The sequence below is a fragment of the Lissotriton helveticus genome, chromosome 2_1 (assembly GCF_964261635.1).
Source record: "Lissotriton helveticus chromosome 2_1, aLisHel1.1, whole genome shotgun sequence".
Lineage (NCBI taxonomy): Eukaryota > Metazoa > Chordata > Amphibia > Caudata > Salamandridae > Lissotriton > Lissotriton helveticus.
Window position 1 is genome coordinate 1,173,666,728 of NC_136059.1, and position 25,406 is coordinate 1,173,692,133.

Below are 25,406 nucleotides of genomic sequence, written 5' to 3' on the forward strand. Positions count from 1 at the left end.
CGCATGCCTTTACAAAGCAGTTTTTACATCGCAACATCAATTACAATGCATGATTTTACAATGCATATCACAACGCATTTTTAGAAACTACACTTACTACGCACTCCATTACAACGCATACCATTACAACACATACCATTACAATGCATAATACTTTCATGGCAACAGTAGTATAGCACAATGGATTAGCATTCCTTCCTCGTCGCCAATTCTGTAAAGAATGCCCGCACACGAGGATAGTAGACAGACCTGATTCTGTAGTAATTCACAGACATTTGAAAATGTACTTCCAATACAACAGCCATGGAACAATGATTTTCCTTAAAAGATTTCAACCCTCTAAAGAGAACTCAATAATTTTCAGGTTTGTAATCATGTGTAACCCATAAAGTAAGCAAACAGGGCGTTAATAAAAAAAAAAGTACACATCAGCTTTTCTGCGAAACCCGTGAATTATGCCTGGTAACAACATCCTTTGTAAGATATTCAAGCATAAATTGGAAAGGTTTGTGAGCTAGCCAAGCAAGGGTAAATTATGTCCATGGCTAGATGCACTGCATGTGTATATACTAATTTGCACTTGTGTCCTGAAACAGGAAAAACACTTTTTAAATGGTCATTGAATGGTCTTTAAAAAATGTAACTGCTGCTTGATGACATACACATTCGGTATGAAACGGCCAGAAGTATAATGTTCATTAAATTTGGCAATGCTGCATTGGTCAAATTACAGGAGCGTATTTCAATTGGTTTAAAATGCTTGGAATGTGACTATTTATTCAGGGTGACCACTCTACTGAGATGCAGGTATGAGCGGTTGCCAAAGTGAAACCTATCTTATCAACAGCCAGTGAGGCATTGGACAGCTCGGAATTCTAGATATTGCGCTGTGATTACATCCGGAACTTTCTTTTTGACAGTTATGTTCATGAAGTGGCTCGAAGACACTTGAAGATGTACCCACCCGCCCTGACAAGCATTGCGCACAACTTTGACGACATTGCTGAAGAGTGCTGTAAAGATTTAGAGGCCGCTAGCCAGTGCTTCTCTGAAAAGGTATTTGGTTTGTTTTTTGTGCACTGTTGTAGCAGCGTGCTACAACTAACACGTTGTTTTTATTTTAATTTGTGCTTATCTTTTCATATTTCTAACATGCTCACTGCAAAGTGATTTTAGGGAACCAGGGATAACGGTGGAATGAAAGATATAAGGTAATTAACAAGATACAGATGTAAGATATTTGAGGCATGTTGAAGAAGGTATTATTATGAGTCAGATGTACAAAGTCATGGCCGAAAAAATATGTCCGCAATTTGCAACCAGTAAATAATTTTGCAAACCAGTCTAAGTACTATGTTGGTGAATAAAATTCAGATTCAGAGAAGGTTGCATCCTGACCTATCACATGAATATTAAAGAAAGAGGTTACAAATTGAGACTCTTTCCAATTGGAGGGCATCAAAGGGATGGTGGCTCAGCAGACCACGCCTGTGATTGCCTTAAAAAAAGAAAAAAATAACTTTTTTTCAATGTAGCCAGTTGGCAGTAGTACTCTTGACTACTTTTTACTCCCAAACAAACTTTTTTTATAACTCATAAAAGACCCCTTCCCTTTTGCGTATGCATTATCACCCTAACTTAAGAGGGGCAATTTTTCAATGTTTTTCAACCACACTATGACCTCAAAACATTAATTCATTTCAAACAGAAGCATAACTGGGGAGGGGTGATCCGCCCTGGGCGGCACTGTTTTTGGGGGCAACAGGAGTCGTGTCTATCGCTACCACCATTACCTCGGTCCCGAGAACAAGTCACATCAAATCAAATCAAAAACAACTTTATTCGGTTTTACATATGGAAAACCATAAAAGTTACTCAGCATCCGGATGTCATTCAAAACATGAAGTATAAGAAATTACAATTCATATCGGTAATAAAAGAGAAAATGGATCCATAAGTAAAAAGACATATACCACACGTTGAAACAAGAGGTGCATTCTACCAATAAAATAGATAGGTTTCCCGGGAAGCCCTGGTTCTCATCGTAGATTTCAGGTAGCCCACAATAAAAAAGATACAATCTGCTTTACACAGTTGCAGATACAAAAGCGCAGGGCAAACCTGATTAAAATTCAGCCTCTGTAAAAGGGGGACTAAAAAATATCTCCGGGGTACCTCGTAAAATTTACAGAGTAACATGAGGTGTAGCATATCCTGTGGTGACACGCTGTTGCAGCCACAGGGTGCTAACACCTGTCCTCAACAGCACCCTTTTGGAACGGCAAGTAACAAATGAAAAAGGTCCAGACGAAACCTGGACAATAAGAATCGTTCGTAGGTGGACAGTGACCCCAGGAGATAAGGCTCTATTGACGAGTTGGTTTTTAGCGCCAGAAATTTATGGACGCTGGGGTTTCGCACTTCCAACTCATCTCTTTCTAGCTTCCTTGTACAACTAAAGGCTTTCTTTACAGACTCCACATCCTTTTTTACAATGGTATCAGGCTCATACAATCAGTTATAATCTGCTGACTGAGAGCTAAATCCTTATTCAGCCAACACTTAAGCCAGAACACTAAGGGGCACATGGTCAGGGTGTCACATACAAAAGGTACCCCCAGTTCCTCGTGGACCACCAGGTTTGATATACCACTTGGCACACCCAGCAAGTGCTTTAAGAAGTTATTCTCGGCCACCTGCTATACATCTGTGGTGGTGTGTCCCCAGATTTCACTGCCATAGCAGGCGGTTGCTACGCCTTTAGCCTGATAGATTTTCAACATAGCTTCAATTGGGTGCTTACCCATCTTTGCAGCAAAGTTAAAAATGGCAGCGATTACCCTTGTTAGCTCCCTCTTTTTCTTTTGGAAAAGGGGCCCCCACTTCAGACGGTCATCCAGTAAAACCCCCAAATACGAAAAAACAGTTGTCACGGGTACCTTCTTGTGACCTACAATAAAGGGATACTTTTTCTTGGGCCGCGTCCCTACCTGCAGTGTGTAGGATTTGGCATTATTAATGCCCAAATCTCGGGACTCCATAAAATTTGGAAAGGTATCAAGCAGGGATTGAAATCCCCTAGCGGTTCTGGCTATGAGTACCGCATCATCCGCATCTAGTAGAGGGGGGGACCCAGTCCCCCTACATACAGAAAATCAGCCCCTGTTCCAACCAAGGCCCTATCTAGTTCATTTATATAGAGGTTGAACAGAAAAGGGGCCATAGTGCAACCCTGCCAAACCCCTCTCCCAACTTTAAAATCCTTGGAAACACTGAGATCCTGAGCATATCTGACATTTGCCTTGGTGTCCCTATGCAGATCCTCTAGGAAGTTGACAATATTGTCCTCCACCCCCATGACCCTCATGGACTGCCACATCTTGGCCCGGTTGATGCAGTCAAACGCGGAAGAAAGGTCCATGAAGGCCAAGTCATCCGTCGGTCACCTCCATCGGGTGGTAAACTTAGGGGCAGCCCCGGGTAGCAGTACATCCAGCCACACCACTGATTTCAAATTATTTGGTTATTGAAAGGGACGCCTACAACACGCCCCTTCCAAATACCGAATTGGTATAGGGTTGCAATTCTATTTTTATTAGAAACTAAATGGACCAGCGGTGGACTGTATAGTCTGCATCGAAATCACCAGTCCTAATGAGTATACTGTCCTGTTCACTGCCACTGTTTGGTGCCACTGTCCAGCAGATCCAAAACATTACAAAAAATATTAGGTGCACCACAAAAGAGTCCAATTCCAATATAAAAGTTTCAAAGTATCTTTTTTATTCTTTTTCTCCAAAATAGCAAATGTTAGAATCCAGGCAACGTGTTTCAATACCTAGAGCTTCATCAGGACTTTGAGCCGGGTGTGTTTATGGTAACAGTGTTGATTGATATCTCATTAGTAATATTTCATAAGGATTTCTCTACACCAGGTCATCAAATTGGATATTGAAATATGGTTAGTACCAGACATGTTCATTAAATCCCAAATGTGTTACCTTGTCTTCATGTTTCATAATGGCGGCGGTCTGGATTTCCATTTTGCTTAGTTAGTCGGTAAAAGTTTCCAGATCCTAAAATTAGATTAATAAATTCAAAATATCATTTCAGTGGTTGCAAATGCTCAAGTGGAGTATTTGGGACCATTAAAATGCTCAGTATGTCTGGCCCTAAGTTCAGTCACTGCTTTTGTTTAATCCTTTTAGCATGTTTTTCAGTCCAGAAAGAGTAAAGAACGCATCACAAAGTAACCATTTTCACAAATTGTAGCTTTTTTTAAGCAAGTTATTATTTTTTAGCATAGTACAGCACAGCAACCTAAGCTGTTGCTCTGCATTGCCCCATTGGCTTAGCAGCAAGGAGTCATATCTACTAAGATAAGCAATAAGCACTGCTGTTCTCTTCCCCAGAGTTAGCACACAAACAGGCTGTCTAGCACCAAGTCTCTGCTAGTAAAACATTCTACACGTAGACTCACGTTTAAAACATATCACACATTGGATGTGTGCTGTGCATTGCAGCACACATACAATGTGAGAAACGTTTAAAGAAATTGATATATTTCTCCTTGTTAAGGTCTGCCTCATGAAGGCATTGTTTTCGGGTGAAAAGCCCTTTGTACCAATGTTATTAAATTGGGTTTTGCATCAAAACCATGGGTGGTAGCGTGGGAGTCCCAATGTACCATCCATGGATGCCCCCTTGATGCAAAGTAATGAAAAGCAGCAAGAGACGCTAGTTAAATGACGTTTTGGGCAACTTTCTAAAACAAAAAATGTTTTCGCCAAAAAATAAATACTTTATCAAGACTTTGCACCAGTTTACATCCCTTTGCGTCTTGATAAATATGCTCTTTTTTAATTCCTAGCGCCTGTCTTTTCACTTCTTCCAGCCTGAGTAGAACCGTAACTATTATGCTCCCATCTATAAATCCTGACAAATATGGAAAGCTTTTTTCGGGAGCTGGCCTCGTTTTATCAAGCTCAGCTCCAAACATCCGATAACCCCCTTTAGTAAACTCTGTGAGATCAAACAGACTGTATAATTCAAAAAAGCATGGAAACCACACCCATAAAGAAGGTAAAATACTAACTACCAGGATTATTTCGTAATTGAATATTATATAGAGGTTTAAAATGGACCATCTATCAAGCTTGGACATAAACGTTGACCAATCTGATCGTGTGACTGTACTGGGGTGAATGTATGACATTGTTCTGCATTCTGCCCATCAATTGTTCATTTTGCATTTGTAACCCCGAGTGGGATGGGTATGCTCAGACGTGAGTGCTCTCCCTGCCACTGGAGTCAAGCTATCCTGGCTGATGAGGGCTGAAAGCCCAAAACCGGTCTTGGATACTTGTTTACAGTCGAGGGAGGACCTGGCCTGGCAGTTCGGGCTGATTTGCATATAGCTGAGTCCAAACTGGAATGGCATGGTGAGCAAAAAAGACAATGGATTTAGGCCCAGATCTCTGTACTGGGGTGAATGTATGACATTGTTCTGCATTCTGTCCATCAATTGTTCTTTTTGCACGTCTGACTTTAAAGGCACGTGGATTTCCTTTTTTTATATAAAAAGAAAAAGTTAATGACCTGCTACACTTTAAAACCACTTCTCACATCTATCCAGTTGGCAAGGCCTGTGAAAAATATTGCATATATTGTTAGAAGACACACAGGGCTTCCTTTATGGGGTTAGTTACAGTACTGTGGTATCAAGGCACCTGGTGGATGACCTATTCTGCCACACATGGGGTTGCCCTGTGTCCTGTAAACGCGCAGGAACTGCTCAGGTTTGCATGTTCAGGCCTCTCTTGGCCTTAGCATATATTCCCATTTTTTCCAATTCACAAACAATCCCAGAAGTATGCTTGGATAACTGTGTGAGGTGCATGTTTCCAAGCGTTTTCTGAGCATGGCTTGTGAAAGGCTCCTATTTCCACTATGTCGAGATAACAAAGAGCACACACGGCAGAATGCAATCCTCTGTGACAGTGCATACTTTTTTCTACATTGCTGGGAACACATTTTGCATTGACAAAGCCCTCCTACATAGGAAGAACCTTTCTCTTCCACATCTTGAAAGAAAAGCCATGCTAGCCATCTGCATTTCGGTCTTGACTGTTCCCATGAGGCACAGGGTCAACACTGATTTGCATATAGCTGTGTCTGAACTTGGGTGGCAAAGTGATCTAAAGAATGATGATGGATTCAACCCAGATCTGTGACTAGGGGTGAGTGTTTGAAAAGTTTCAGCACTCTGTCCATCATTTCCTTGTGTTTGCTTTGTTCACCCTAAGTTGGCAGGGTATGCCCAGAAATGGGTCCCTTGCTCACTTTGCCACTGGATTCAAGCTAGCCTGGCTGATGAGGGCTGTTAGCCTGAAACTGGTCCCAGGATGCTTGTTTCTGGGCCAGGGAAGACATGGCTTGGCAGTTTGTTCTAGACTGTTCCCATGAGGCACAGGGTCAACACTGATTTGCATATAGCTGTGTCTGAACTGGGGTGGCAACGTGAGCTAAAGAATGATTATGGATTCAACCCAGATCTGTGACTGGGGGTGAGAGTTTGAAAAGTTTCAGCACTCCGTCCGTCTTGCCGGCCCAGGGAAGACATGGCTTCGCAGTTTGGTCTGGACTGTTCCTATGAGGCACAGGGTCAACACTGATTTGCATATAGCTGTGTCTGAACTGGGGTTGGCAAAGTGAGCTAAAGAATGATGACAAATTCAACCCAGATCTGTGACTTGGGGTGAGTGTTTGAAAAGTTTCAGCACTCCGTCCTCTCCTTGTGTTTGCGTGGTAAATCTCAGATCATTTCCAGGGTGGAAAGATGTCAGATGGAGGTTTGTCAAGGCCCACAAATGCAAATATTTGCAAGATAAACCATGCACTGGAATGACCTTTTCCAACCACTTGAATGGGATTTACAAGTGTGGACTTCTCTGTATCCATTGCAGAAAAAATCTACACTCGTAAAACAGTTTACACTTGCTAGGAATCTCTTTGAAAATTCTGCCAAGCGTAAAAAAGCTAAATGTTAAGATATGGTCATCAGCGCTGTTACAATGTATGATTTCCACAATACAAGAAAAAATGATTATATACCGTACTGTTATACAGAATAGTTTGCATGCCCTGTGTGTTGCTAACAGATGTAACATTGAAAATAATGTTGGGTTATATTGTAAAAACCAATAAAATATGTTTAAAAAAAGCATAAAAAGGGTACATTTGAATATAAACTCAACTTTACAGCCACATTTAGGGGTCGATTATGATGGCGGACGGACCTGCGTCCGTCCGCCACCCCCGAGATGGAGGGACTATCTGCAGGGGCAGTGGCGGTTCCTCCATTGGAATTAGGATGTGACCGCCACCCTGGCGGTCACATCCTCTATATGTAACATTATGGCGGGTGCTGCTTTAAGCAGCACCCGCCACAAAGTGAAAAATGCATGTTTTCCTTTGACATGCACAACGTGGCGGGCACCGCGTGGTGCCTGCCACCTTGTGCATGCCAAAGCAGGGGGGTACCATAGGTACCCCCCATGTGCACCCCCCACCCCCAACACCCTGGGGGCCCGCATGGGGCCCCCAGAAGCAAAGGTCCACATGCTTTTCCACGGCGGAAAAGCCAGCGTGAAAAAGCATGTTTCCGCACCCAGCAGACACCGGCACCATATTGTGGTCCACACCCCGCGGATCAGCGGCGGGCGGACCTGCTGTCAGCCGCTGATCCCACCGCCATCATAATCTGGCGGTGGGTGTTTTCTATGCCGCGGCGGTGAATCCGCATCCTCCGGGCCGGCGGTGGCTTCCACCGGCCCGGAGGATGCGGATTCACCGCCATCGTAATCAACCCCTTAATTTTGTAAATTGTTTCAAAGATATTCAGATAGCAAACTACGTTACTCAGTCCTTGAAGTTATTACGGCACTGCCAATAACAATGCGCTTTAACATAGGCAGTGACTTCAGCAATGAAGGTACCTACTGACTATATAAAATACTCACCATTCACTTTGATCCACTGTGATGAAGGGAGAGGCCTAGGAGGCCACAGTTCTTTAATATAGTATCCCTTGTCTGGGCTACCAGCCACATATTGCCCATCTGTTACTGGTGTTGATTTGAACCACATACATTTTCTACATGAAGTGATATGTGAGGGACATTAATCTCACAAGAGAAGCAAAATCAGGATCATAAAAGAAGTGGGGAACACAGAACTTGACACACTTGTGAGCTATCGGAACAACTGACCAATGTTGGTTCAGGCTGTTTCTGGTCCCTATATGTCCCTAATCCACCGCAAGGGGTTTTATTTATTCGCTACATTCTCCATAAAATAAACCTCTGCCTGCACCTCGCCTATGTTTTCTGTGCCGAGAGTTATGCCATGCTGGCTGAGATCTCAGCACCATTAGGTATATGGGGGCATATTACCAACCTACAGCGATATTTATCGCTAAATAGGGTTAGCGGTAATAGTTTTATCGCCGCCCTTCACCTGTTTTTATCGCTGAGATAACTTGCTATTAGCAAGGTTTATCTCAAAAGCGATAAAAATCAGGCGAAATGCGTGAATATCGCTGTCAATACAGCGATATTCACGCATTAGCGTGAGAATGCTCTTAGCCATGTTATCCACCTCCCATTGGATAACATGGCTAAGAACTGGTCAGGGCAGGCGGCAGCTTTTGGAGATATTCGCGCTTAGCGCGAATATTTCCAAAACTACGCCTGTGTTGATCATAGGCGATAGCGATGTTAGCGACTGTTTTCAGTCGCTAACATTTTGGCACGCCCACTTTGCATGTCATTAGCGATAAATATTGCAGACATGCAAAGTGGGCCCCAAAATGCTTGCTATCGCCTACAAGCTGTCGCTAACTGGTGTTAGCGACAAAAAGTCCTGCTAAAGCGGCGATAAGGGCCCTTGGTAATATGCCCCATGGTTTTTTAAAGAGGGATAACTGGTAAATGGGGAATCCTTAGTACTAAATGGGAGGGGTTTAGGGAAACTTAAGTAGGGGTTTAGTGAGGGATATACTAATACAAAGGCACATCCACAAAAAGATAGAAAATTTGAAATCACAAACTATACTCCTAAAGTTACTACAGCCCTGAAAAAGTCAAAACAAACATACTCTTGCCCAGCCTTGGAGTAGGTCAAGCAAATCACTTGGCCACTCACCCATAAGTTACGGAGATGTGGCAATACAATAACAACCCAGGAGAACTAATGTTAAATTAATTTAAATTCTCTCTATATATTTTTTTCAAGATAAGAATTTAAATTTAACATACATTTAGATTTTTCATTAAAATATTTTAAATAGTTTATTTCGAAATAATAAAAAATGTTAATCATTTTTGCCACTCATTCACATATGGAGATATCAACCATGGTGATAGAGATCTTCACCAGCATATGTAAATGTATTAGTAGTAAATTTACACTTGTGAACTGTTGTAGGAGGCCCCACCCACAGATCTAAGGGGCGGAAACATGTAAGTCTGCACACTACACCCGGTGAGTACTAAGGGGAATATTTACAAGCCCATTGCGCCACCGGTGTATCACTTTTTGTGGTGCACCGGCGATGCATTTTTTCTGCCCAGTATTTACAAGGACAGGAAGAGCCACCCTGCGTGACTTTTCCTGTCCTTTTAAATATGGCCCCTTTACATGCAACACTTTGCATGAAAGGGACATTTCATGGGTGTTACTGAGGGTGTTCCCACGCAACATCCATGGAACCTGACACATTTCCAGATTTACGCGAAATAGTAAACCTGGAAATGCGTTTGAATGCTACGCCTACCCAGGGGAGCCGTAGGGAGGTGCAAAGAGGAGAAATATATTCATTTCTCCTTGTTTTTTTCCTCTTTCCATGTGTGCTGCATTCAGCAGCACACATATAAAGAGAAAATCACCTCTGGCGATTGTTTATGTACAGGAAGGTTAGGAGTCCTAACTTTACTACTCCTAAACTGAGAAAAATCCTAACTTTAAGACTTTCGGTATTCACAGAAGGCATTTAGAAGTCCTAAAGTTAGGACTCCTAACTTCTGTGAATACCAAAATGAGTAAGTGCCTTCTGTGAATACCAAAATGGTAGTAAGTTTAGGATTTTGTCTTAAGTTAGTTCTGTGAATCGGGCCCATACTGTTGTGCTTTGAATTGCATTATTTGATTTAGTCCAGGATTGGAATACTGGGCCTTATCACAACTCTGCAGTGTGAAAGGGAGTCCATGTCCATTTGAAAACTGATTGTTCTGTCTGCAGCACATCGTATTGACAGAGTTGAACATATTGTCAGTGTAACCCTCATTGAACCTTCTCTAATGCCCCTTTCCTTCCAGATACCTAGGGGACTTAATGCAGGTACCAGCCCAGCCACCTGGTTTTAATAAACATCATTGTCCTGAGTACTTATAAATGTATAACTTTGATGAATAGATGGTGTAATATTTGATAAACCAATTTAAGATCCTGTAAAATAAATCAAGGTATCTGCATGGCGGAAGGTGTGCAAAGAGAAATATTTGAAATATTGCTGCATAGCACTATTTGAGACATAAACTTCTGCATATATCCCTTCGGAGCCCAATGGCAAGTGCACTGTGCGAGGTACAAAAACAACGTCAAATATTCAGCAGGTCTCCCAGTCCGCCTCTTTATATCGTGAATACTGTGCTTGATAAATTAGTAACACCGACAACGGGCCCGATTCAGGGAACTAATTTAGGACAACATACTAAACTCACTACCATTTTGGTATTCACAGAAGGCACTGACTCGTTTTGGTACTCTCAGAAGGCACTTACTCATTTTGGTAGTCACGGAAGGCACTTACTCACTGTAAGGTGTTACTTTGCCTTATTATAAACGCTGAGGCCGAAATTTATCAAACCGTTGCTTTGTCCTTCAAAAAATGTGACGCAAGGGAAATGCAAAGGCTTCAGTAGTATTTACAAAGTCACACGTTGTGGGAGGGGGCCATCGATTGATGCTATCGTCTAGTGGATAGTCTCCATGTCTCCACTGATAACCACAAAGTTGTAAGTGCATCACAGTGAATTGTCGAAACGTGCATCTGGATGCTCTTGTGTAGGAGGATGTCATCCCAAGGGATGTTAGGCTATAGTCGGCATGATATGCTCTGGTATATCTGCTTTGTTGTAGGGAGGGACAGTTTTTGCATAGCAGGTGTGTTTCTTGCAGTAGCACTACAAGTGGAGAGTGGTGCATTAAGTACTGAAATACTACCCCCCTTTTAACCATATTTTTGAGGCAATTTATTTTTCCAAGTGAGTGCAGTACCCAACACAGGAACGTCCATCTTGAGGTTTGAGAGAAGGTGCGGACTGTTTGGTGCGATGGAGTCATGCAGCCTTTGCAATCTACAAGAACTAATATTTATTAAACAAAAATAGTAATTTAAATGTAACAATATATGAACCCCCCACAATATAAATGCCCCTCCTCCCCACACTTCCACCCCAGAAGCATCTGTCACCCTCCCTCAATCATCTATTAGATGGGAAATCAGTAACCAGTCCCAGAATGCGTGTTTCTGGTTCAGGGAAGTCCTGACTTGGCAGCTCGGACTGGCATGTTCGCTTAAGGAACAGGGTCAAGACTGATTTGCAAATGGCTGGATCTGAACTGGGGATGCAAAGTGAGCTAAAGAACGATGATGGATTCAACCTAGATCTGTGACTGGGGTTGAGTGAAAAGTTTCAGCAACCATCCATCATCTCCTTCTGTTCGATTTCTTTGCCCTAAGTTGGCAGGGTATGCCCAGACGTGGGTCCCTTCTTCACTTTGCCACTGGATTCAAGCTAGCCCGCCTGACGAGGGGTGTTACCCCAAATCCGGTCCCAGGATGCTTTCTTTCGGTCCAGGGAAGTCCTGGCTTGGCAGTTCGGGCTGAACTGTTCCCATAAGGAACAGGTTCAAGACTGATTTGCATATGGCAGAGTCTGAACTGGGGTTGCAAAGTGAGCGAAAGAACAATGATGGATTCAACCCAGATCTGTGACTGGGGGTGAGTGTCTGAAAAAGTTTCAGTGCTCCATCCATCATCTCCTTGTGTTCGATTTGTTTTCCCTAAGTTGGCAGGGTATGCCCAGACATGGGTCCCTTTCTCACTTTGCCACTGGATTCAAGCTAGCCTGTCTGACGGGGGCTGTTACCCTGAAACCGGTCCCAGGATGCTTGATTCGGGTCCTGGGAAGTCCTAGCTTGGCCGTTTGGGCTTGAATGTTCCCATAAGGAACAGGTTCAAGACTGATTTGCAAATGGCTGGGTCTGAACTGGGGTTGCAGAGTGAGCTAAAGAACGATGATGGATTCAACCTAAATCTCTGACTGGGGGTGAGTGTCTGAAAAGTTTCAGCGCTTCGGCCATCATCTCCTTCTGGTCAATTGATTCAGTAACCTGAGTCCAAACCTTACCAGTCTGGACCAGTATTTCGTAAACAATATAGTTGTGCTGACCATACAGAGTTGAGAAAGTGTTGCTAGTCTGGTCATTCTGAGACATGAGAGGCCTGCTGTAGCTCAGATTGGGGTGGTGGCGGGGTGGTGACGGGGGCAGCTCGGTCCGCAATGAGTCTCAGGGAAGCACTAGGGCCTGATTTGAATCAGCCCTCTTGGAGTAAGTAGCTAATCGAGAGTAAAATCCACGGCACCTCCATCATGCTGAGCTCCGGTGTCCCTCGGGTATTTGGTTTTAGCTTAGTTTCCCTGAGGAGCATTCCCCCCCATGGTGGTTGTGGGTTGTTTGACAGGGAATGCTGCTCCACTGCTTATGTCCAGGCTGCCTTTGGGGTCTCGAAGATAAAAGATCTGAGGTTGTGGATCACTTTAAGCCTTCTCCAGAAGTGGAGTATGTATTGCAGGCCACTGGCCGGAGGTGTTGCTTGACCTTCTGGTAGGATCTCTGTTGCTGCTGGACCAAGTGAGTGTAGTCCAGGAAGACTGGTATTGGAGGTCCCTAACCAAGCTCAGGGCACTGATTATTGTGTCTCTGTACTTGAAGAACTTGGCAATCAACATTTGTGAGTTAAGGTCGTGGTGGGTCTCCGTAATCTCTCCTTCACCACTAGCAAGGCCACGTCCTTATGCTCACATTCACACAGTAATGTGGGACCGTCCATACAGAAGTCATATACGGTAGGGTCTTGCTCGACCCACTAGCCCTTGGGGCAGCACGAACAGCTAGCGCTCTAGGAGGTGTGGGGCCTTCCCTTCACCAAGGCAAAGCTTCTACTTTCGGAATGGGAGAGGAGAGGAAGGCTCAGGCAAACCCAGTGTGTTGCACGCCCCCCCCCCAGGCTACTCATCAGGGCGGCACTCTTTTCCTAGGTAATCCACGGTAGCCTTCCACTTCAGCCAAAACTCAGGGCGACCTCTCAGTGCTTCAACAGCTGAGAGAAGCGCTGCAAACAGACCATGGCCCAGACCCCAGTCCCTGGTTCCAGAGCCACATGACTGGGCCCATCCATTCTGAGAGCATTAGCTGACCCCCTCAAGACAGGATAGCAAGACGAGACCCCTTACCACTGGTTGTCCAGTCATGCATGTTTGGGAAACATCCCATCAAGGAACACCGGCAACTTCGGCCGCCCCACGGCCCCAGATTGGCACTATGAGGAAATTAATCAGACCTTTTGGGCTTTAAAAGGCATGCCACAACGGCCCCCAGGCTTGGAGGGCCCCTTGTGTGTATTGGCTAGGGCGGCAGGGCTAGTCAGCACCAGGATGGGGTTCAATCTGAATCAGTGACCAGAGAGGTTATAACCCTGCATTCGCTATTTTCGTTGGTGCGGCCCGCCAGTCATCTCTAGGTTTGATGTATAGAAGTCTGTCCGGATGATGAAAGTGCTATTGATAATATGATATACAAGCCTCACATCCTACCTTGCTCTACCAGGACATTTCAGAGATTAAACTACCCGCTCTCTGGCTGACACTGCTCTCACAATAAACAATTGTCTTGCCCCGGCCCTCTGTCTCACTCAGCTACTTCTAATAATTGCATTATGTGATCTTGTTTCAAAGCTGCACTTGAAGTGTTCAGGGCATGAGAGGGTGTAATAGATGGGCAATGAGAGGAAATGTGACAGGATGACTTAGTGGTACTCCTCCATGAAACCCATTCCACATCATACTTGTGATAACTACATTGAATGGTGTCAGACCTGACATCCATGGCGTGGCTTTTCTCCAACTTCAACTTATGCCGTCAATCATTCTGTTTTTGCTGACCATAGGACTCTGCACACTTTACCATGCTATCCAGTGCTAAGGTGCTTGTACTCTCTCCTTGATAACATTGATTTCCACCAAATTAGCACTTTTAAGTTTAGCTGTAGGTCCCTAATAAAGGGGTACTACCTGTACCCGAGGCCTGGAAATTAAATGCTACTATTCTGCCTGCAGGAGTGATTGTGCCACCCACTTAAGAAGCCCTTTTAAACTTCTCAGGTCTGTTACTGCAGCCTTTGTTTGCAGTTTTAAAAGTGCTATTTCGACATGGCAAAAGAAACCTTTTTCAAGGACTAAACCTTACATTTTAATACATCTAGGCCACCCCTAGAGTAGGCCATGAGAGCACATAAGGCAGGGGGTGACTGCATTTGGAAAGTTGGACATGTTCCTTTAACTATTACATGTTCTCATAGTGAAAAACTCCTGAATTTGTTTTTCCTTACTGCAAGGCCCATCCCTCCCATAGGTTAACATTAGGCTAACTTATTACATTTAATAAGTGATAACGTTCAATTGGGAATAGGTGGGAATGTCACCTTTGGTCTCTACAGAATTGTAATTTACAATCCTCTTTAATGGTAAAGTCAGATTTTAAGTCTCAATTCGAAATTGCCACTTTTAGGAAGTTGTCCTTTTCTTGTTCAAACCGTTTGGTGCCTGCAGCCTATATCTTGTGTCACATGATTAAGTGTAGTCGCAGTTGGACTTTTGTGTATTTCTCCCACACAGTGAGACAAACAAGGAATAAGTGTTGGCATGATAGGCCATCTCTGAATTTTTAGGAGGCGGAGCTATCACCTATGACACTTAAACATCACAAAGACTCTGCCTTAGCACACTCACAAAGGGTTTCACACCAGTCTTTTGTGCCCCTAGACATGCTGGGGCCAGTGCAGGGAGGCAGAAATTCCAAACATCTCTGTAGGAGTGTCCTCTAGAAGCTTTTCTTACTTCAAAGTGGACACCAGGTATAAATAGTAGACCATCAGACCCAACTCTTTAGTACACTTCTGAACCTGTGATAGACTAGAAGGACTGATGTGCTGCTGTGCTTCAAAAAGGACTGCATTCTGTCATACTACAGTGCTGCCCTGCTGCATGCTGCCTTGCTGCTCTGTTGCCTGTGTAAGAAGGATTGGACCTGCACCGTTAACCCAGGACCGCCAGAGTGATTCCAAGGGGTAGTTGGCTGGCCGCCGGATCAGTGCCTCGAGGACAGCGAGGGTCCAACCATTTGACCCCTGTATCTAGTCTCTGCCTGCTGTGAGTCCTAACCCTGCAAGTATTGTCCCCTCCAGTCTTGGAAGTGGGGCTAAAGGTGCTCTGTGCTCTGTAAGTTTCCAGCAGAACGGACGCTGTTTGACGCAACCTAATGCAGGCCCACATCACAACTCAACAGAATCAGCACTGCATGACGCATCCTCTATACGGACCTCGCAGCTCCTCTTTAGAACCAATGCAGGGTGACGAAGCCTCAATGCAAGCTAGCATTGCAGCACTTGCAGCACATCTGATCTGCCACATTCTTAACCCAAGCTTCACATCACTCCTCTGGATACCACAGCACTCCACAATCAGGACTTAAGGTACATTTTTCCGCGTGACTAACTTGATCCCTGTATCTGGCCCAATCTCAATCACAATCATCCTGAACTTGTGACTTTATCCCAGTCTGACGCAACCAGATAAACACAGTTGGCACATTCTAAGAACTATTTACCTAAACCTTTAAAACTACATACCTCTGGTTCTGCTGATTGGATTTTTGTTTTTTGGGTATCAAATAATTTATTAAATTCAACTCTATTTTTCTAAATTGGTGCAGACATTTTTTCGTGTTGTGTCTTCACTTTATTACTGTTTGTATGCTGCATAAATACTTTACACACTACCTCTAAGTTAAGATTAACTGTACAAAGCTTTATTTCAATATGATAATATCTTAAAAGCACATGACAATTAAAATACAATTCATATTATTAAAAAACACTCAATAAATAGTTAAAAAGACAGTTTAAAACAGTATTAAACAATTTACAGCTTTGAGTTTAAGAGAAATAGGGAACCAAAAATTGCCTAGAAGGGGATTCGTCACATAGCTTTACATCTGATCACCCACGCCCAACTAAGGAATTTGGCTACCCCGCACGCCAGTACTGTATTAGGGTCAGATTGTAAAATTCTTAATGCTGGGGCATAGCCTCTGGTCTCAAGAAGGCGACAGACAGGTTTTAGCCATTTGGATCTAGGCTTATTATAGGCACTGCAGACAAAGAAGACATGTGGGATAGTTTCCAATTAGGTGCTGCAGTGCGGACAGGTGGCAGGCGTCTGGTGGGGGGGGTTCCATTTAGAGGTGCGTTCCCAGACTGGTAGGGTTCCTGTTCTAAACTGCACATATAATGCCCTATCTTTGGGTTTTCTAATAAAGTCCATGTAGGGTTCAAGTGAGGATACAGATTTGTACAGTCGAAACTCATCGGTGAGTCTGCCCAAGTTATCCGCTCTAGATTCATGGGCATCCACCCACCTCCAATAAGCCCGCTTGACTTCTAGTTTGGACAATGAAGCACCGGCTCCCATGCCACCCAAAGGCCAATGGCCAACAGTAGTTCCTTTATTTTAGAAATCCAGGCTATTTTATGTGACCCAAGCAAGCTCATGATTTCTTTGAGGCCGTCTGCGTAGCTCTCTAGCTCTGGTGTACGCCACAGGCGGGCCCAATAAAGAAGCGGACGCAGAATTATGAGATCTTTGATAGATCTGCGTCCAAGATCGTATTGAATGGGCTTGCTGGGGGAACTCCTAGGGATGGACAACAGCTCCTTGTAGAATTGATTTTCAGCCATTACTAGCAGATCAACATTACTAAAGCCCAAGAGCTCTGCCCCGTACAGTGCACTGCCTACTGCTTTTGCTGAATAGATCTCTAAGGCAGGGGCTATGGGTCTTGAGACTGAGGATCTATGCTCCCTAAGCTTAACTGCTTTTGTGCCAAGCTACCATAATATTGAGCACAACTCAATTTGGGGGATTGCTTGAGTTTCACGCTGACAAGAATTGTGGGTGGTGCTTGAATAGGGTTTCATACCCCTCAATCAGTAACCCAATTTCCTACAAATGCTACCTAGGATTTTTGCATACAAGAAAAAAAGATTATCTATTGACATGGGTCATTTGTTTACTCGCACAACACTAAAAATAAGTATGTTACACAACTTGCCTCTTTTTCCTGTATTTCAGATGCCAGCTCATGTGACAAACCTCAGGCTTGTGAGTGCTATACACAAACACAACTGCTATATTCTAAATAAATTTGGAGAGAGAGCTCTGAAGGCCACGTAAGACTTGCACGTTTACTTTTCAGTTCGATTTTATTTACTTGAAATTTGAATTTGATGCTCTATATATTAGGGCTTAAAGATAAATGCACATCAGTGGTCAACTAGGCAAGGAAATGAAGTAGACTATGCAAGGAAATGAAATAGACCAAGGAAATGTAAAGCTTGAATTTAAATTTAAAAAAGTGTTGTTTAAAATAGTGTTTAGCAGGTTACTGTGCACCCAATTCTGACACTGACTCCCCTTAATTTACTTTGTGATTTTTCAGACCTTGTGTTAAATGCACAATTGAATGAATGGAAAAGCCCCCAAAGAACCTCACCCCAAAGATAAATAGACACTTTTTGAGACACTCCTTCTGCAAACTAAAACTTTGTACAAATCATCAAGAAAGCACTATACCACCAAAGGAGGATGCTGCAGGCAGTTTTAGCCAGGAGTTAAAGCACTGTGTTTGGCTTAGGGAGTTCATAGTGTGCTGGTTCCAACTTTCCAGTCAAGATTCATTGTCTTCTCTTCTACATTTCTTTAATTCATAAGCTAGTTAATAAGTACGGATTTTGGGAGATTTTTCCAAACACCCATTTACTGCTTGAATAATTTGTTCAAAACTGTCGGCAAAAAATAAAAATCATGTTCCTTGTTAATTCACGTGAAATGCATTCCACTATTTTACAGGAAACTGATTCAAATATGCCAAAAAATTCCTGCGGCTTCATTCAAAAATATACACGAAATTGTGCTAGGTATCACACACCAGCATAAAACCTGCTGTAGCGGAGATATGATGGGATGTATGATCGAGAGGGTAAGTTAGACTTCTCATAACCTCTAAATTCTTAAATATGTTCTAAGATGCTTACTGTTCTCTTTCTTTTTACATCCATCTTTCAAAATGAATACTTTTTTAATGAGAGCTGAAAGAGTTGAGAGGATGTTCATACCTACACTAAGTGCATCACCACTGCTACACACAGGGGCCGATTCCGATCCTGGAAAAACGCTGTACAAATCGTGGTATGGAGCGTTTTCCCCATACAACTCGTACTTGTAAGGAGGCCCCTACAACCTATGAAGTATGATCCGTACAAATAGACGCACTCCATACAAATTGTAAAAAAGACCATACAACTCGTATATACAAGCGATTCCGATTCGGATTGCTCTGTAGGCGACGTTCCCATGTATTCCAGGCAGCAGTTTACAACCCGGCAAGTACGATTCGTACTAACGGCACTCGGTACGGCTCTTTTTTTACAAGAGACAAAAAGTGCCGGAAAAACCCTGTACGTCCCGAAAACAGTACGAGACAGACCCCCTCATGTTCGCGTCGTACACCCCATGAATACAGGGGTACGGTACGTATGTACGGTGCGTACGGATGACATGGAAAATGGGGTACGTTGCGTACATACGCGATGAAGGGGTACTGGTCGTGTACGCACCGTACAAGCACCGTACCCCAAAATCACGTACGTACGCACCGTACCCCAAAATCGCGTACGTACGCACCATACCCCAAAATCGCATATGTACCCCAAAATTGCGTACTTACGCACCATACCCCAAAATCGCATACGTACGCACCGTACCCCAAAATCGCATATGTACCCCAAAATTGCGTACGTACGCACCGTACCCCAAAATCGCATACGTACGCACCGTACCCCAAAATTGCGTATGTACCCCAAAATTGCGTACGTATGCACCGTACCCCAAAATCGCGTATGTACCCCAAAATTGCATACGTACGGTGCGTACCCTAAAATCGCATACATACGGTGCGTACCCTAAAATCGCATACATACGGTGCGTACATGCACGATGTTGGGGTACGCACCATACACACGCCTCGCATATGGGGGGACCCCTGTACGCCTCATACCCCTATACGACCCATACCCCGGTATGAGTCGTACCCCCAGAACGAGTCATACCAGGGTACGAGGCATATAGGGGTTCGCTTCGTTGCCCTGTAGAGTCATTCCCTGTATACAGGCCATTTTCCATACAAGTCGTATGCTGACAACCTGGTACGAATCGTACTTGACGGGTTGGACAGCCTTTTTACGAATTGTATGGTCTTTTTTACAAGTCCGTGTCGTACAGCTTTTCCCGATCCGATTTGTAAGGATCGGGCCGATCTGTATGTATTTTTCCCGTACGAATCGTACTACACGGGTTGGAAGGGACTTTTACAATTTGTATGGAAAAAAATACAAATCCTATTTGTATGGAAAATAAAAATCCAGGATCAGAATCGGCCCCACAGTGTTAAAAGCCAGTAAAAGCCATTTTGCAATGCTCATACTCAGGATCATGTTATATGCACTGCATGTTATATATTGTTAAACTGTGGATATAAGACATAACTGGCACGTTTATTGGAAGGTGGCACAGGTTGCTTAGGGTTCACTGATAGACTATCGATGCCCAAAATATCCCCATGCACAAATATTGGTGTAAAAATATTGATGTAAAAAATATCGACATCCTATATTTAAAATTGTAAGTACAAGAATATCGAAACAAAATTATTGATGTAAAAAATGTAGATGTTCAAAATATCATTTTTTAATTTAAATACAAATTAATGTTAAATATTTTAAATAATAAAATTCACTTGAAATAATATACATTTCAACAAATATTATAACATTACTTTGATTTAAAAAATATTCATACATGCATATATAAAATGTAATATATATATATATTTTTTTTCTTTAAAACAATTAATTAACTATTAATTTTATTTTTTTAAATATTGTTATAAATATATAAAAATGTCCATATAAATATATATATATGTATATATAAATATTTGCATACATATAACATAAAATCTAATAAAAGAACATAATCTTATAAATTAAAACATTAAAATATTTAATAGGCCTTAAAATTAAGTGTTGCACTCCATTAAGTGCAACAGTAGGGAAAATTTTGGTGAGCGGAGGGGTAAAAAATACTATTTCCACTCCAGTGAGTGCAACAGTTGGGAAAGGGTTGGATAGCGGAGGGGTTAAAATTACTATTCAAACTCCAGTTTGTGCAACAGTAGGGAAAGGGCTGGATAGCAGAGGGGTAAAAATTAATATTTACAATGGAGTCATTTCAAAATTAAAAACAAACAAATTAACAACAACACAAAATATTTAAAAAAACTAAAAAAGATATCTAAAAGTTTTAAATATTACAAAAGATAGAAACAGATTGGAATGTTAATAATGATATAACAAATACCTAGAAAGATTAATTAAAAAAGTTCAGCAAAAATTTAAAAACAAATAACTATTTTTATAGAATATTTTTATAAACAAAAACATTAATTATTACATAAATGTAATATTTAGTATTTCCTACCCTATAACTCCACTCAATTCACAACCCACATTTACATTTTTTAAGTGTACCTCCATAATTAACATCATTAATTATCAAGTAAGCAAACATTATTAATTAAAAATAATTTAAACAAACACAAATTAATTTACTCCCCACATGTCACCCCTGTAAAACCAAAATACACACACAAAATAACAGTACTTAAAATAAATAGTCATCAATTGATAAATTAATATTAATTATCAACTAATTATTAATTAATTAAACAAAAATGACTTTCCACCATCTACCCCAATAAACACCACAAGTCACACCTAAAATCATTACACAAATTCCATAACTAATTTTACATTAATAAATGAATATCAATTAACACCAATTCATTAATTAATTTAAAAGAATTTGCTTCCCAGCCGATACCACTATAATCCCCAAAACGTACATACTTTTTTATGCACAAGTGCCATCTTTTAATTTTAATTAATTATTTACCATTAATTAACAATTAATTAATTGTAAATAAATTACTTCCCACCCTACTCTCCTATAAGCCCCACCACCCACTCCTAAAAAATGACACAATTAACATATTTAATTACAAATTAATTTATTAAATAATTAATCATAATTAACAACCAATTAATACATATTTAATAATAAAATAACTCCCACAATTACCACTACAAAATATAAATTAAATAAATAATAATAAATACAACATATTAATACATTTAATATAATGAAATTACTTCTCACCCTATTCCCCTATAAACCCACACCCTGCTCCGAAAAACATGACACAATTACCATATTTGCCAATTAATTAACTAATTATTTAATAATAATTATCAGCCAATTAATTAATAACTAATAATAAATTAACTCCCACAATTAACACAACAAAATTTAAATTAAATAAATACTAATACATAACAACTTATAATTAATTTATCATAATGAAATTACTTCCCACCCTATTCCCCTATAAACCCACAACCCGCTTCTAAATAAATGGCACAATTAACATAATTGACAATTAATTAATTAAAAATAATTAACAACCAATTAATAAATAATTAATAATAAATTAATTCCCAAAATTAACACTATAAAATCAAAATAAAATAAAATACTAATACATAAAAAATAATCATTAATTAATTATAATTAAATTACCTCCCACCCATTCCCCTATAAACCCACAACAGAACTTAAAAATGCAAAATCTTATTAAGATAAAATAAAAAACTGCTAAAAATGGAACATATATCGATAAAAAAACTAAACAAATTCTAAAACAAAAAATCACATACTTTTAAAATACATACTAAAATACATAACACTAATTCAAACATCGATATTTTAAACAACTATATTTTTGCAAATGATATTAAAAACTTTGATATTTACAATAACAATATTTCTTACCTGCAAGATGATATTCTTGACCACGATATTCTTCCTGACGATATTTCTGAATCACAATATTTAAAATTAGATATTTGTGTTTGTCACCCTTTTAAACTTGATATTCTGTCTGTACACAATTGCTTAGTGCCCTTAAGACCTATGGATGGACAAGTGTCTCTCTGGAATGCCTTTCCACTTGTTACTACTCCCTTGTTGCTTATGATCGTAGAGGTAGTTTAAATGCCTAGAGAAGTTAGATTAATTTCAGAAACCAGCATACCTGCTCAAGGTGCACTACTTAGAAAATGTCCATGACAGCCCCAATTCACAAAATTGATTGCATGTGTAATTTGCACCTAAGATCGCAACAAATTTGATTTAGGGTGGAAATTACCAAATCTGGATTCACAGAAGATTAAAATCCACAATGTGCTTTTGAGTAAATTTTTAATTTCCTTCATGTGTTTTCTTTCAGAAAACAAAATTGTATTCCCAATGATTCCCTTGTTGCTTCTTGTCTTCTTTCAACTCCTGAAAAATACCTTTCCTTTCCGGCTCGATTCTCAACAAGAGTGCAAGCCAAAACATTCAGTTTATTACATTAATCCCACTTCTTTATTTTATCATTAATTGTCATAACCTCACACTCAGAATCATTTCAAGTAAACTTTCTTTTTCCTGGATATCCTACCTTTTCATGTGAAACACTACCATTGGTTTCACGTGGAAGCTACACTTCTCTAACATAATGTAATCATTTTCTGTTGTGTGGTACCAGATTATTGTCCTAAATATAATCTAACAAGGTATTGTCCCATTGGAGTTAATAATAGAAAATCTACACCCAATTGGAGAAACGTTTGTAAACAATGTTTGGGGCACAAAACGTATGCCAGACAATATTTCTGTACATGATAATCTGGCATATAATCTTCTTTTCACCTATGTGCTACTATTAATCCAGCAAATATGGACAAATGCTGATCAAACTATGATTATTACATGGATCACATTAATCTTCCTGGATCTCTTCTGTCACAGCTGGAACTTACTACCAAGACGTGCAAGAAGAAGGATGAGATATCTGTTAAACTCAAAGAATGCTGTGACAAGGAAATCTTAGATCAAACAACATGCATTGTCCACATGGAAAATGATGAAAAACCAGCAGACCTATCTCCACAAGTCCGTGAATATATTGAAGATCCTAATGTATGCAAACATTTTGCAGATGAGGGTGATGCTCATTTGGCAAAGTAAGACATCTCTTTTCTAATTAGTTCATGAATAATTGGTAAAGCTAAATGTTTTGTATAATCATGTAAATATAATGGACCTGATTCAGAAATGATGGCAAAACATCAGCCTCCCAAATGGCAAATACAGAAATCCACAAGTAGTGTGAATTTTCAGGGTTATCAAATTTAGCATTAGCTCTAATTTTGTGGACACTAAAACAGAAAAACCTTTGTGTTGTGTTTCCGTCTAAAACATGAGTAATTTTAACTCCAGGTTAGGAGTGGAAAAGTGTAGGAAAATACCCTTTTTCATGGTCACCCCAATTTTTGCTAGATTTTACTGATGGTTTATGGCCTCTCAACACTGCTGTGCTCCAGCACCCAGTGTTTGTGCTCTGACACCTAAAACATGTAGAATTGGCTAATCCCTAATTGTCTGACTGGTATATGTCATGAACTTGTAAGTCCCTAGTATATGTTACCATGTGTCCCAGGGCCTGTAAACTGAATGTCATTAGTGGACAGTAGCAGTTATTGTGACAGCACCAAAGTGACAGCATAACGTTATGCCTGTCACTTCAGCCTAACTGTGCAGTTGCCAATTTGACATGGTAAAATAAATCTTTTTCTGAAATGTTAACGTAATCCCATGAACTCATGAAAGAACTTTCAACTAAAGTAATCTGTGTGAGTGTGCTACTTTGGAGTGAAGCCTGCCCGTCTACTTAAGTAAATCTGAAAAAATCGAGCTAACCCTAAGGCTTCTTAAAGCAGAGTGCACAACTATATGTTCCGGTATGCTACTTTTTGTCACAACTTAAAAAAGTGCACAACAATAATATTGTTCAAAACTAAAGCCTAACGATGAACCCTTCTTGCTAGCAGCACCTGACCTCCTATCTCCCCAAGTATTTGTCTACCCCTCAGATTACAAATGGGGTTTGTGTGCACACTGACTGGCACCCACCGTAACTGTGCCTATTCCCTAGGGAACTAGATTCAAAATGAACAACCGCAAAGGTGCACCACAAAGTTCTACAAACAACAATATTATAAATATAATGAATCGCGAAAGATGATGTTTTCTTGTCTTTCAAAGTTCTTTATTTTCAATAATTAACACCGTACAGCCGACGCATTTCGTCCCAATGGGACTTCTTCAGGGCTTGTAAATTGGAAGAAAATGCTTCCAAGTAAATCCTCAAAGGAAAAGTCCCATACGGCTCCTTTCACCAATTGCTAACTCATAAGTGATGAGGGCATGGACTGAATGTTCTAATACGACTAAACTACGTCTGGTCTTGATGCGAACTGAGAGTGATACGGATATCCTAAAGTAGTGTGCTAACTCTGATGAGAGTCTTGCCACGAAGTGGGATTGAGTTTGTAAACGATCAAGGCAATCTGTCTTGGCTTATAATGTCCTCTAGGTGTCCATCTCTCTAAACTATTTGAGCAGAGAAGTTGGAATTGGTAGCCTGTCAGGTCGATCGTGATACACCGTCCTGTGGCAAAGATTGTCCAGGAAGCCCTCATCTTGACCGCAATCCGTATTTCGATGAGCCTAGACAGGGTACCAATTCCAACAATATTATTGGTTTACATTCAAAATATGCACATTCTAAACATGATTTATTCATAAGACATTGCATGATGTTCCAAACAATGTAACTTCACATTGAATACATTAACAATATCTCTTCAATTGTAGTACACCACTTGCTGGATGATACCAAATCCATTTCTGGTGATACCACCCTTCATCCGGGGTAACTG

General features: G+C 41.0%; 1 protein-coding gene across 1 annotated transcript in view; it reads left to right on the forward strand.

Moving 5' to 3' along the window:
- Positions 1–25,406, forward strand: part of LOC144818524 (serum albumin-like) — a 236,275-nt gene that overhangs the window by 65,053 nt on the left and 145,816 nt on the right. The window contains exons 5-8 of the mRNA XM_078676034.1: positions 921–1,056; positions 17,536–17,633; positions 18,313–18,442; positions 23,434–23,648. Coding sequence (XP_078532160.1) covers positions 921–1,056; positions 17,536–17,633; positions 18,313–18,442; positions 23,434–23,648 — 579 coding nt within the window. The remainder of the gene's footprint in view (positions 1–920; positions 1,057–17,535; positions 17,634–18,312; positions 18,443–23,433; positions 23,649–25,406) is intronic.